The following is a 14,819-nucleotide window of genomic DNA, read 5'->3' on the forward strand; positions in this document are numbered from 1 at the left end:
TCAGGTGGTGGCCTGGGAACGAGGAAGACAAACGGGCACACAGGGAAAAAGGGGTTTGTATCAAAGGACCTGGGACCATGAAAGGAATGAAGGGAGGTGTCGTGCTGGGAACAGGATGGGATTCGGAGGCAAAGCTGCGCTGAAGAGGGGTTTATGACCCGAGGCATGTGAGGGCGAGGGGGTTGTCGGTATGCGGGGGGGGGGGGTTCCTGCGAGGCTAGGAGAGGGAGAGAGACGCGCTGGCTATCAGCAAAGGGGCAGGGAAGCCATGGTGTTCAAAATGGCGGCTGTTTATGTGCGTGAAAGGGTTCGAGAAGAGCAAGAGGGCGCCGATAATGTTGACGGTTTCAGCCTAACTTTCAACATTCTGTCGCCGCATTTCTATTTTTGCCCTGTCAAAGGACTGTTGATTTCCCTTCACTTCCTGAGTGTAATCTAAGAATACCAATATAGTTTGTTACTCATAGTGGAGTGGGCTGTTTCTTTTTGCTGACCTGGGAATGGCTACTCATGCTCAGTAGTTTAGGATTTTGACAATTACGGGCCTTGGTCTAGTTACTGTCTCAGGCGATGCTCTGGGAAGACAATGTGCCCATGCAAGCATAATTCGGGTGAACAGGTCATCTGTTTGAATAACAGTTTTAATTAAGTGTTCAAGAAAACGTTCAAGTTCTTTCCCCTCACATTTTTTAGGGAAGCCTACCAGCTGCACGTTGCTGTACCTGGACCTCCCCTTCTTATTCTCAACTCTGGTGTGGAGACATTGTGTGGTGTCTTGGAGGAACTAGACCTCTTTTTGCAGGATTTTAAGTGAGTGTTCTTGTAGCATATGTTGAGCCACCGTCATCTTGGCTGACAGCTTCTTAAAGTCCATGTGCATTAGATTGATGTCCCTTGTCTCTGTATCTATTTTGTTTTATAATGTGGATCTAGTATCTCCGAGGGGGGGATCCAGGCCCTTATCCTCTTCAGAGCCATATGCTGGTTCCATAGCAGACTTTGTTCATTCATTCAAAGGAATTTTTCTCAAGCCTAGTGGGCTGCACATTTTTTGGCCCTGTCACGCATCATGATTCTCATATGGCACGAGTTCTTCGCACACCGCCATTCACTAGACTTTATTCCTCCTATTTAAGCTGCTTTGGGGGTAGGTATGTGCAGTGTGAACACCAAGCCAACACCCAGGCAACCAAGGAATGTCTCCACCATTAAACATATCACCCCCTCAGACACAAGGGGATCACCAACAGCCTCCAAAACAAGACTCAGATAGATGGTCCCACCTTGGAGCACACTTTCTATTCTCCCTCCCCTCCCACCAGGTTAGCAAGCCACCATGTTTCTTGCTAGGAGGAAGTCATCGCCTTCTTTAACCTTCAAATGTCAGCTGTGCTGAGTCTTCTTTGTCCACATTCTTCTGAGCCGGCACCTGGCAGGTTGCTGCTCCATTCATAATTAAGTCTAACATATTCAATAGAGACCTAGTCGGCCTCAGTCCTACGTCTAAACTATTGTTTATGTTATTCCAATGCGCCGAGCCTATTGGGAATATAGGAACTACACTACAATTTGAGAATCGCAAATTGAGAATAATTTCCAGGGATACCCTGATGCACCCCTGAAATTCACATGTGTGCGCATATACATGCCCTAAGGGCATGTATGTGCGCCACATGGCACCTTCACAAATGCAAAAAAGTGCTTTTGTGAAAGAAATCGCAAATTACCACCAACTTGAAGTTGGTGGTAATTTGCGATTTCTTAATGAGAAATCGCACAACTTGGGTGCTTTATACATTGCATTTAAGGAATCGCAAAACTTGCGATTCCTTAAATGCAATTGCAAAATAAGGAGTCGCAAATTTGCGATTCCTTATTTTGCACTCAAATTTGCTACATACATACCATTTAGCGAAAATGAGTTCACAAACGCCGAAATTCTGCGAATTTCGGCGTTTGCGAACCCCCTTGAGCTTCATACATCTGCCCCTAGATAACGAGTGTTTCCATTTTATGTCTACAGCGTTTGATTTGGTGTTCACAAGACCAAACAACCCATTCAAGCTTTTCCTGCTGTGAGGTGGGTCCCTGAAAATGATCCACTAGTTGGCTCTCAGGATAGGTCTCTGGTGTATTTCCTCACAAATGGCAATCTATTGACTTTAAAATGACTTATTTCACAGATTTTTATAGCATATGTTCACTCAGTATAAATGTGCTTTACGATAATGCGACACAGGGTCTTAAAAATAACAGTAAAGCAAGTACTGTACAAATAAACCAATTTCCATCAGGAAAAGTAGATTTAAAAGCTATGGGGAGGACTGGGTGTGGAGAGAGAAGTAAAGAAGATATGAGAAAGGAGACTTGTAGGCAGTGCAAAGATGAGTACAGGGTAGAAGAAAGGGAGGAGAGAGCTACGGCAAAGAGAAGAAAAGAGAGAAGGAGATTGGAAGTGTGAGGGAGTAGTTAATGAGAAGAGGGAAACTTGACCAGCGGGTCAGGCAGAAAAGTGGAAGGAATGGAATTGGTAGAGCTGTAGGAGGTATTTGGCCAAGTATAGCCTGAACATGTGAGTCTTTAGTGGTTGTCAAACAGCCAGTAGAGTTTGGCTGCCCTCTGTCCGTGGGTAAGGAGTTCCAGAAGGTAGAGGCTGCTCCGGAAAAGGAGTGATGAAGTGTGTGATGTTCTGAATAGCGGTACTTTCAAAAGCAGGTTTTCTTTGCTTCTCAGGTTTTTCGAACTGCTTGACATTTGAGGGCAGTATCTGGAGCGTCTAACATCAGGCGGCGAGGAGCTGGAGGGATCACTCTCTCAGCACCTTAGGGTGCATAGAGTGACAGTCCTCACAGATCTTGGAGTCCTGGTCATGCTCCAAGCACCATAAGCACACCAAGTGGTGTTCTGTCACAGACATCTCTCTGTGACAGAAGCCACGTGGTTTCAAACCAGACGGTTCCTTAGGTGATATCCTCACACAAAAGAGTGGAGAAAAAGTCAGTTAAAAAATGAATGGGGGTAGCTATGTCCGGGTCAGCGCATCTGGCTCGGAAAGGAAAGAACTGGCATCAGCTTGCCTATATAGGTACCGTGCACGTGACTACCGGTGCGGAAGACACATACTACTTGAGGCTATCCACTAAATCTGAGCATAAAGTTGCTAAAAAATATAGTAGAAATGGGGGATGGAGCAAAATATATGAGCGTAAAGTTACTACTTTCAAAAAAGAGCAATAGTAAGTCTAGAACATACAGTGGACATTCACTGATACTGTATCCCCAACCCATAGAAAATAATGGAGACATTGGCTTAAAATAAAACCCCATAAGAAATAAAGTTAAATTAAATTAAATTATATCAACTTTTTAAATATGTGTGTGTAATCTCTTCCCGGCCCACAGGAGAGTGCCATGGTGCTTGAATGTCCATGTCAGCACTGTAATTTGGAGTAATCCACAATTGCAACCACTGTATTAATATTCATGAGGTAGACCAGATTGTGACCTGCTCGGAATGGGAAATCTGTCTATTAGTACAGAGGTTGATTCATAAAATTCTTTTAATTCTTTACTAGTTGCCAACTGTAGCCTTTGTAACCTTATTTCTATTTACAATTCTTTGTAAATTTAGCTCACGTTAGCATTGCAAAACATGTTTTCCTCTATCATCTGCAAGGCAGTAACTTGAGCTAGTTTGCATGCATCAGAAAAAGTAGTATAGAAGCAGAATTATTTGCAGGGCTGACCTTCTCTACGTCCCACCTTAAATGCCTCAGGTTTATTGAACCTATTTTATGTTCTCCATAAAGAGTTTTATTGTGTGGAAACTCTGTATATGTAGTAATACCTAATGTGTTGAGCGTCAAGTTTCCTTTATATTAAGGCAGTTGGACATTACTGAATCCTTCATTTGCTTGAAGTGAGAGTTCTGTCCCTGAAAAAATTCAGCTATCACTTTTGTTTATTTTTGTAATGCTTTTATTCATTTAATAGGGATATTCCTCCACAAATATCATCTTTGCAAGTTATTTCCATTTGTTTCCCGTTTGTTAGCCCCAATGGCTCTTAGAACTTTTCACCCATATAAGCCTGCAAGGCTGGGGCTTTTTCAAGGATTTCCACAAGGCTGTTTACCCAGTATTCAGGCCCTAGTGTGTATGTTTTTTTTCTTTAATAAGTGTCTTAGGAGCCGATTCACAGAACTAATCTGAGATAAAATCCTAAACTTCCTACTTTTGGTATTCACAGAAGGCATTTAGTAGTAGTAAAGTTAGGACTCCTAACTTTACTACTACTAAACTGAAATAAATTCCTAAACATACTACTTTTCCTATTCACAAAAGGCATTTAGTAGTAGTAAAGTTAGGAGTCCTAAGTTTACTACGACTAAATGCCTCCTTTGAATACCAAAAGTAGTACATTTAGGATTTTATCTCAGATTAGTTCTGTGAATTGGCCCTACTGAGATCTCAAAATGGTGCCTGTAGCCACTGCTGTCCTAATGTAGTCAATTCTGCGGTTTTATCAGATTTGTATGATCTGGAATTTTTTCAGGGACAGAACCCTCCCAGGAAAAAAAGGATTCAGTAATACTCAACTGCCTTAATATAAAGGAAACCTGACGCTCAACACTTTAAGTATTACTACATTCAGAAAAAGTAACTTGTCTGATTTTAGCCCCATGGCCGACTCGATGCCCAGTAAACTTCAGTTGTTGCCCAGTAAACTTCAGCCGTTATGAAGGCTTATGTTAGACTAGATCATGAATGGATTTATAGAAAATGCCTGCTAGTCTCACCAGGTGCCAGGCTAGAAGATAATCACAGTAATAACTGTGGCAGTGTTCGTTTTTTAGCCCCCTTTTCCATTCAGCCTAACCCTGAGCACTACTCCATTATGGAAATATTATATTGTCCTTCACAGCTAGAGAGAAAGAGATAGGGCTTTTTACATGTGTTACTGAGAGTACTCTATTCACTATGGTGGGTCACTTCTGTTGAGTTCTGTAATTTCATTCTGTGTTAGTTCTGCTGAGATTTTTCTTCTTTGTCCATTCTGCAAGGGCACTATACAAGTTAGTTCACCTGCTCTTATCTTCATTGTCCCTTTCATTCTTTTCCTTCCCTATCTCCTCTGCAGGGACCTTTGGGTTATCATCATGGCAAGTTGGCTTACCCACTGAGAAACCATATGATGTGCCTCGTGATTTACGAAGAATTGGGTCCAGTCAAACACTTCGAGTTCTGAACGAAGGGAGATATCCTCATTGGGAGTGAGTATGATTTATTCTAAGAAGAAGTCTGAAAACTAAAGCATTGAAGGTGAAGGGAGTACACTGCTTGGCCTAACATCATTAGTTCTCCCATTTGCATTGTGGTAGATGCAGTTAGAGAATACAGTCACTTTAAAATACAATTAGAAGAGTGTTCACTGAAATGCTCCTCATTGTCTCTGAAGGTGAGTACCACTCCAGAGGGAAGGTGCTTCCCACAGGAATATCAGCTTTAGGAAGAGCCAAACAATTAGTGGAAGGGACACACTGACATAACCACAGCAGTTCTCCAGGATGCATTACGTTAGATGTGGTTCAATATTACAGTTATTTTAAATCATTCACAAGTAAGGGTGTGTTCCAAAAACACATGTCAAGCACTGAGTGTACCAGCTTATGGTGAAAACTTCAGTATATGCCCTGCTTTTTTTGTGGTAATTCTGGGATGTGGATTTAACACAATAATGGAAGTTATCATATATTGAATGAGGAAAAGCATCAGAATTTGGTGTTTCGATAATCATACCATCATATCATTCCTAAATTCTGGGTCATTTTCCTGGCTCAAATTCCTCCTTGTTTGACCTGGTGAGTTTGTCCCTGAAAGAAACTGCAGTAGTATAGTATAGTATACAAAATGACTGCATTACCTTTAACACCTTGAATGCTATGGGGATTTTTCTCCTGTGCTGTAACTTTACAAACACCATTATTCATGACGAGCTGGGCTCGTCATCAGCGTAGCAGGAGGCTACTGCATGACGAGCCCAGCTCGTCATGAGCGTGGAAGGGGTTAATACCGATTTGGGCGGTGTCAGACCACATTTAGGGGACCCCACAGCAAATAGGAGCTACAGTGCCCCGACCTAGGTGATGTGCTGTGGGTCTATCTAGGCTAAGTGCAACCCTTTCTTCACTTGACCTTCAGGGTGGTGAAGGAGAGTACACAAAGGCTTTTCGGAGTGGCAGCATGGGACACAAGAGCTCAGATCTCAACATTCAACCAACAGACACGATAACATATTGTTGAGCACAATGCTAGTTTCTTTTTATCTCCTCAATCGTTGTTGCAGATCTAGTGGTGCAGTGGGCACATCTCAAATTACCGATCCTCACTGTGTAGCTTCTAACTAAGAGGGCCATAGTGAAGACTTCCCTTTAAAACAGGAATCGCTAGATGGAGTCACTGCACAAAGTCCTGAGTAGCGGCACTTAGTTGCAGCCCTTTAGACTGAGTGCGAACGGGCACCCGGGCACGTCAGTTGTGGCCTCAGGGCTGATTCATCAGCAGTGATGTGTCATCTGTAGTTGCTTAGCGTAAGAAAGCACCTCGTTCTGACATGGTCTCCCCTATTTTTTGCTCCTTAGTACTGATGCTTTTAATTGGAAGTGCACTGAGTCCCTGCTAACCAGGCCCTAGTGTCAGTGCTCTTTCCCTAAAACGATGCAATTGTTGATTGTAACTCAATTGGCAAGGACTCTAGCACCCTTGTAAGACCCTGCTAAATGGTACCCAAAGCATGGGAATTAAAGAGGGTCACCAAGATCAGCAGTATGTACTGTACCACCCAAAGGGACCCACACTCAAACTCCATGCAAACTGCCATTGCAGGGTGCATGAAATGGTGCAAACCATTCCGAAAACACAACATTGCCCACTCCCGGTCTGCAATGCCAAAGTACACTGCATGTACTATATATAAGTCCCCCATACAGCAGGCCTTTAGAGCCCTAACGTAGGGTGCATTATAGTTCATGTGAGGGGACATCTGCATGAGCGGATATGCCCCAGTGATGCCTAATTCTATTGCTAGTCATTGCAAGAGATCGGGAAGTCATTTTATAAGTATGTACTAGGCACTGGTCATTACGAGTTATCCAGCTTCACTGTAATTGAAAGGTGTTTGGTATCAAACACCATGTCTTAATAAATCTGCATTATCAGATTTATGAAGGCGTGCAGCCAGAGGGCAACTTAGAGGTGCTTCCTGTAATCCTACTATTCACGTGTGTGTTGGCTGGCTAGTATCCTCCATCCTTCCACCACAGATGAGTTTTTGTCCCCCGGAAAAAGGGAGAGCCTATGCTCTCAGAGGTCATGAACAATGCTTGCCCAACAGAAGGTGTTCTCACCTCCTCCAGCAGGATGGCTAGTGATGTAGCATATCTAGGCCAGAGGCTTCAAAGCCTCTGTCGCATTTGTTAAGGGACCCCGGCTTGCCCCGGATCTGGAGAATACCTCCTCCGCCCGGGGCTCATTTGAAACCAGAGCAGGGAAATTAGATATTCAGGAGGCGTGTTTCACTCAGAGGCTAGTTACACCCCTAAGGTGGGCTACCTGAAGTGGAAAGCCAAAGAAGGGTTTCACCACTTTTTTGGGTCAGGATTATGCCAACTCCCCGCACAAAGTGGTCATAAAGGGGATGTAGTCACCCTAGTAGTAGGTAGCCCATTGGCTACTGCCATATACTCCCCTAAACGCCCCGAAATTGAGTATTTAATGGGTCCCCCCAACACCAGACTGACAGATTTGACTTCCTGGGGACTGAAGAAGGACAAAGAGACAACACAGGGAGTACCAAGGACCTGCACAAAAACCGGTGCCAAACCCTGCCTTACTGTTTGCTCCTTAACAATCGCAAAGACTCGACTCGTCCTGTGGCTGTGCATCCTTCCCAACACTTGGAGGACTGCCCAGCACTTTGACAACCAGCTATCATCTTCCTTGGGGTGGAGGAGCCAGCCCCCTGCATCTACAGGCACCAACTGTATCTGCCTGGTTCACTGTGTTGCTAGCCATCAGACCCACCGAGGGAGCAACACTTCAGGAGGAGGTTTGTGTGGCTCTATGAGGTTACCCCTGTATCTCTGCCGAGTTATGAGACGTTAGGCCCTCTGGTAGCCCCCTGCACTATTATCCTGAGTACCAGGGCACTTGCACCAGCCATGGCCTGTTCTTCTTCCAGTCCAGAGACCACTGCCTTGACAGCCTTCTTGCGCAACAAGGGACTTCAGGACCGACGAGACCCACGACCAGAGTGGCCCTTCTGTCTTGTTTTGCCCTCCGCTGCAGGATAACGACACCCATGAGAGCCCCAACTTCAAGTGTCCAGCCAACCAAGCACCTATGCACCTTAACCCCAGTCCAGGTTCCCAACTTCTGAATGTAACCCTTTGACCTACGTTCAGCTCAGCTTGGCCAAACAGGCTCCAATTGCAACATCCTTATTTCAAGTCCCCTGCCTTTACCGGTGGAGCTCTCAAGGCTACCATCCCGACCAGCACCTGGGTAGGTAAATGGCGACTACTGGTGGTACTTTGAACCTTGGCCCACTAGCACCTTAAGTCCCAAAGGGCACCCCTGAACTTCGACTGCAAGTACCTATTTGCTAAGAGTGTTTTTCCTCCCATAGGATAACATTTTTGCATGCGAGGCTCATACATCAAAAACTATTATTCGAGTATTTTACTGTTTTTCTTCTAAATTCAATATTCCCAAAAGTACAAAAAGTTATTCTAAAGATCTTGGTGTCTAAATTCATATAAACAGCTACTTTATTTTTAATATTGGTCTCAGATTTCTTATTGAGTGTGTGAACCATTTCTTGACTGTTTTTACAACAAATGCTTAACACTCCCCTCTGATAAGCCTAAGCTACTCGACAACACTACCACATGTGGGTCGTCTAGACTTTTTTCATGGTGTGCCCTTACATTGGCAACACTACTTAGTTCTAGGCTGATTGACCACTGATTTAGCGGTTCCTCTTCTCTGGCATAGGCTGTACCAGTTCTTGGACCCATGGCAGGCTGCTAGATGAAACAGCTGTGATTCTACTTGCAAAGTCTTGGCACACATGAACCTCTCAGAGAGATCAGGGACCCCCTCACAACAGGGGTTGCAGCTAGCTTCTCTCTCTAGTGCACTCTACCATTGGAGAAATCCAGATGTTAAATCGGTAAAACTAGTGTGGATAGTCCACCTGCATTTCAGTTATTCATTCCAGCTTTGTGCTGTACCATGAAGTCTAGGCTTGTAATGAGATAAACCATCCCAACCACTTCAGTGGTTTGTGATCTCTTTGGACCAAACAGGTAAGGCCGGAATCCTCCTCAGGGCCGCCATCGCAAAGAATTCTTTTTCAGTGGGCACCCTTTTTAATTCCTTAGAAATCAGTTTGCGGCTCATAATTGCTACTGAACACTCTCTACCCTTTCTCTGAAGCATCTGTTTGTACAATGAGGGGTTACCCATAGAAACCTGTCTTAAATGCATAATGCTGCCTTCAGGCCCTCTGAGGCCTCCTAATACTGCACAGTCCAATAACTTTCTAAGATTGCGTCTTACATGTCAAGGTTGTCAAGGGTGCCACTATGGTCCCATAGGTGGCCAAGTTCCTGTAAGAGCTAGTGAGTTCTAAGAAGGCTCTCCCTTGCTTGAGTTTAGGCGGTGGGATCCTCCCACTCCATCCAGACTAGATCTTGGCATCCAACTGACATAGATCAGCTTTTGAGGCTGATCGGACAGCAAGAGCACATCGGCGCATCAGCGCTCCGATTGTCCGTAGACCCTGACATTTTTCAGAACTTCGCATATCTTCTATCCAACTAAGAACGTATGAAGCTACGTGTAATACGGAAGCTGCCTCTCAATTCCTCAATACGATGTTGACCGCCTCAATCCTTTCGCAGGCCTGAACACAGTAACTCATAGCCCAAGCAATCGCAAGAGAGAATTTTTCGCTCAGCGTGCTACCCCCAGCATCACGTACCCTCCAACCCGAGGCGTACCGTTCATACCAGGCAAAATAATCTTGTTTCTAGTCCTGATGATGATCCTTTCTAATTAGAGCTATGGATCGAAACGTCGACTCTTTTAAGTGGGCATACATGTAACCATTGTGTACTTTTATGTATGTTCTACTCTGGAGAACACTACCTACACTGATTTAAAAAGTGTCCAGGTTGCTCACTCTCTTTTGCCTGTGAAACTCTTCTTCTGTACTTCTTTTCCTATCACTGTGTCGTTTCCATTAGTACGGTACAGGACTGTGCCCTACTATCAATATTTGATGTTCTTGTATTCAATTTTATTGTGTCATTCCAATTAAAATAAATTCCTGGTCCGGCTGGACAGGAGAACTATATAGTACCTATTGCGTTCTATATTACAATGGGCATATCCCTTAATTTGCTCAGGACCTTTGTTTTTTCAAATAACTTATACCCTTGGTCCTTAGCTACCTTTTGGGCCCCCTTGTTTTCTTAAAAAATTAGAGAAGTGATAGGTCACACCAGCTTGTTCTCTCTGTTGTAAGAGGAGATAAAGTTGGTTCCCAATTGGAAATCACTGCCTCAGAAAATCTACTACATTCATAGGATTTTCCTAACGAGTACCCTAGCAGTTGTGCTTCTGTCATTCTCTTGGTACCCTTTTTTTGGTCCTTGCAAATCTGGGATGGTTTTAGTCTAGAATGACACGTAGCCTGGACTCTGGTCAACGCAGTTGATATGGTCCAAGCTATGTAGCCCTCTGGTCCTGGTACTAATTCAGGGGCAATCAGATTACCCAAAAGACATCCAGCACCTTGCTTCTCTCTCACGCCTACATCCACCATGGCCTCCTTACCATTTATTTCTACCTCAGCTTGCTCAATAGTATACTCCATATCCTACTCACCAGGTGCTAAACATGTGGTATTCGCACTAGGGAGAATCTTCTTGGGTTTGATATACTTCTTCTCAACCATAGAAACTTCCTCCCTCTTGCACTTGCTTTCATCACAACCTACATAGTATTTGGATGGACTAAAGAGCATCTGAGTCCCTTTCCCAAATGTCCATTGGGGCTAATGGGCCTCAACCATGGTGGGTATGTTTGTTTGCCACTGGCATTCTGGTGTACTTATAACTGTAGTACTGTAGCCAAGTACAGCTCTCTTTGCCCTTGAATCTCAGGGTAGCCAGGGTGAGCTGTCACCATCACGGTAGTGTGAGGGAGAATAGCTCAGAACTTAACAGTCACTAATAAACACAACCACAGATTTCCAGCCTGTGGTTATTTTTTTATTTTTTTTAATAAAATACTTAAATTTCACAGCAAAACAAAATACCACGGAATTCAATAGGAGCTACAACTACAGAGTTGTAATCAAATTTATGACTTTCAGTGCTACATCCCCCCTTGCTACCTGCCACCATTCTGGAAGATCTTTAATGTTACTGGCACAAGCCTTAATTAGGCACTGGTGCAGATCATTTCTATTTACCCCACTGGTTAGATGCATGTAAGAAATTGGGTTACTGGTTGAGGGATGCAAAACCCTACTCAAGCAGCAACCACAATCCTTGTCAGGTTGAAGTCATAAGAAAGCCCTCATTTAACCTGTGCTCAACCCTCTGGTAGCTTGGCACAGATCAGTCAGGCATAACTTTGAGGCAATGTGTAAAGTATTTATGCAGCACTTCAAACAGTAATAAAGTGAAGACACAACATGAAATAGAAATCCCAGACCAATTTAGAAATCTAGAGTAGATTGTACTAAATAAATCATGACCATCCAATCAGTATAACCAGAGATAAACAATTTAGAACATTTCAGTGATTATAGTGCCAAAAAACACAAAGTTCTTCCTGTCACAGTCTTCTACAGGTATAGAAGTTTACTGAGGAGTTGGCATCTGAGGTCCAATATTTATACCTGGTGCCTTTTTTTGAAGTGGGAGAAGCTTCTCTTCCAGGGGATCCTCATCAATAGTCATAAGCACTGAATATTCCCGCCCATGTGCGGGGCCCCGGAAATAATATAAAATTATATATGGAAATCACATATATCTAGCTCCACATATATGTATGAACATATATCATTGTTTCTCACACCAATGCAGCCCCAAACTGAGGCTAAACAATGTAATTACCCATACATATACTGTATTTCCAAGGATGTAAAAAACACATTAGGTCAAACAGTACTTGAACTCTGTGTTTTAATTAGCAAAACACTCATAAATCCTGAAAATTGCTAATAAATAGACATTGTTAGCCCACAGGCTGTATTGTCAAGCAATAGCATAGAAAATGAAAGCATTTTCAACAAAAACTGGCACGGTGCCATTAAGGCAGCCATGACCCCTAGCTTCCCATCATGCCTCAGGGGTGACAGTTAGGTCAGTTGTTCTTTCCGACTCCTTCAGTCAGGACCCTGGTTTTACAGCTCCTACCTTTTTTGACTTTCTGTAAAAAATGTATTGAAATTCTACAACTTTTTCACTTTCACTCGACGTCTTTTGACTTTAGAGTGCTAGTGCTGTCTTTTTTGTTCTTCAGAAAAGGTTTATTTTTGTCAAAATGCCTTCACTTTTCGATCCTTGCCCTTCCTGTGGCAAAAAGAAGGCCAGGACTGACACACATCCTGTGTGTATCCTTTGTCTCCCGGAGACTCATAATGCAGACAGCTGTCAGCATTGTAAGAACTTATCAAGGAGAACCCTCCAGGACAGAGAGAGAATAAGAATTTATGGCCTCTCTGAAAGATGTAGGTCTCCGAAAAGGCAGCAGAAGAGGAGAACGCGGTCGAGAACTGTTCTCCGTCGGCGTCGGGATAGGCGTCGAAGCTGCCTGCGACGGCGAAAACCTCCTCAAAGACACATTCTTCGACAGCGAAGACCGGCGATCGACGTCGAGGCCCAGCGCTCTGTCGTCGCACCAGCGATCGACGTCGAGGCACAGCGCTCCATCGACGCACCGGCGTTCGACGTCGAGGCAAAGGCGTTCATCGTCGAGGCACGCTTTGTCGATGCCTCATCACCGGCGTTCGACGTCAAGACACTCATCGTCAATGCCGCATCACAGGAGTTCGACGTTGAAGCAGGTTGCTCCGTCGGCATCACAGCGGCTTTCTATGTCGAGTCACAGTTCTCCGCCAAGGATGGGTCATCAGTCCCCGGCGTCGAGACACCAGCCGCCACCTCCAGTGTCGAGACCGGCGTTGGGACCAACATCGACACAGAAGACTCCTGTAAGGTCGACGTCGAGTTTGTGAACTCTGTCACCGGCCAGCGTCGATGCAGAGAACTCCAACGTCGACGCCGAGACAGGAAGCGGCGTAGCGCCGGAGAGGCTTTCCAGGTCAAGGGGACGTTCTCCTATATGCTCGAGACCACCTTCAAAGCAGAAGAGATTTTCTTCAGGGCAGTCTCAGCCAAGACACCAGGCATCACAGAGTCGCTCCAGATCTCGCTCTAGATGTCCTTCAGGAGTTCAGAAGAGGTCTCTCCTCCGGTGAGCCTATCGTCATCTCCTGAGGTACTGGGTTTTTCAGAACCGGTACCGAACCGGTAACCCAGTGGTGTCAGGGTACACACCCAAAGACCTCGAGTACTTTCCTGATTTAGACCACAGAAACTCAGAGTCTTCTAGGTGAAGTCAAGGATTGATTTTATTGGCTGCAACCAAGGTAACAGGCGTCCTAGAAGTACAACAGCACGGGATGTATATTCTCAGGAGACTGCTCAATCTTACAAAACCAGGCTTCTCTTTTTATACAAAATATTGTGCTTCAGGCAAACATTCTTGGATTTACAGTATACCATTCGCATATTTTCACTACAAAGGAAAAGCAGAGTCATGATGACAAGCCCATATTTCAGTTTGTCCAGCCCACAACAAATTACCCGGCAAGGCCCAACATTTCATCAGATATCGATGGACCCCAATAAAAACGGGCACCTCCCCATCATAAAGCAAGTGAGAGAGAAAAGAGCAGGGACAGGTGTGAGCAAGATTCGGCAGGGTGTGTGTGCGATGTAAAGGGTTTATGGCCTGTTGTGCCTTGATGCTATCTTGTTCGGCCACTGGGAGAGGAACTGACCAAACAGGTTCGGCCTGGGGCAATGGTTTCAACCTGCCCAGGTCAGAGAAAAGTCAATTAAGGTGTACGTGTCCTTTTGAATCGAATTTAGCTGTATTATAAGCCTATGTCAGGGCAACCCACAAAATGGCTGCCGTACACAAAATGGAAGCCAAGGGTTCAAGACGAAAATGACGATTTCGAGGTGAAATCGTCACTCGAATATGACGAAAATGCTTGTACATAGTGTACTAGCCATTTTCGGTCTTTTGATATAAAAATCGTCATGCTATGATGAAGTTTTATTCACGAGTCCAGAATTTTCAGAACTGCAAACCCTCCTTTTGCCCTTACATAGGCAATTTAACCTAATCTCATGCTAATCTGAGTTCAGGTCTATATTCCTAAAGTCATTGAGATGTTGCTGTAACATCATTCTAGTACTTAGCTCGTCTCTTGATACAGGTTTCCTTACACATGATGTAGCACAGAGGCCACATATTGCAGGAGCACACTGCACGCACAGACAGAACAGGAAAAGAATGGCTAAGACCATCCCTATGACCATCAGAATTTTCCATCCCCAGGCAGATATCAGTTCCCAGAACCATCCCATTAAAGACCAATCTCCTTTATCCACATGAATAGATTCGGAAATCTTATGCAGTTTAGAGATGGCCTGGTACACAGTTGGAGCG

The 14,819-nt window shown here is 44.4% G+C and overlaps 1 protein-coding gene across 7 annotated transcripts in view; it reads left to right on the forward strand.

Annotated features, from left to right (window-relative positions):
• The window catches only part of EFCAB8 (EF-hand calcium binding domain 8), a 1,715,964-nt gene that overhangs the window by 1,485,836 nt on the left and 215,309 nt on the right, over window positions 1-14,819 (forward strand). For all 7 annotated transcript variants that reach the window (XM_078651814.1, XM_078651813.1, XM_078651812.1 and 4 more), the window contains one exon: window positions 5,140-5,272. In XM_078651814.1, the coding sequence (XP_078507940.1) occupies window positions 5,140-5,272 (133 nt within the window). The remainder of the gene's footprint in view (window positions 1-5,139; window positions 5,273-14,819) is intronic.

Source organism: Lissotriton helveticus, chromosome 7 (genome assembly GCF_964261635.1).
Source record: "Lissotriton helveticus chromosome 7, aLisHel1.1, whole genome shotgun sequence".
NCBI lineage: Eukaryota > Metazoa > Chordata > Amphibia > Caudata > Salamandridae > Lissotriton > Lissotriton helveticus.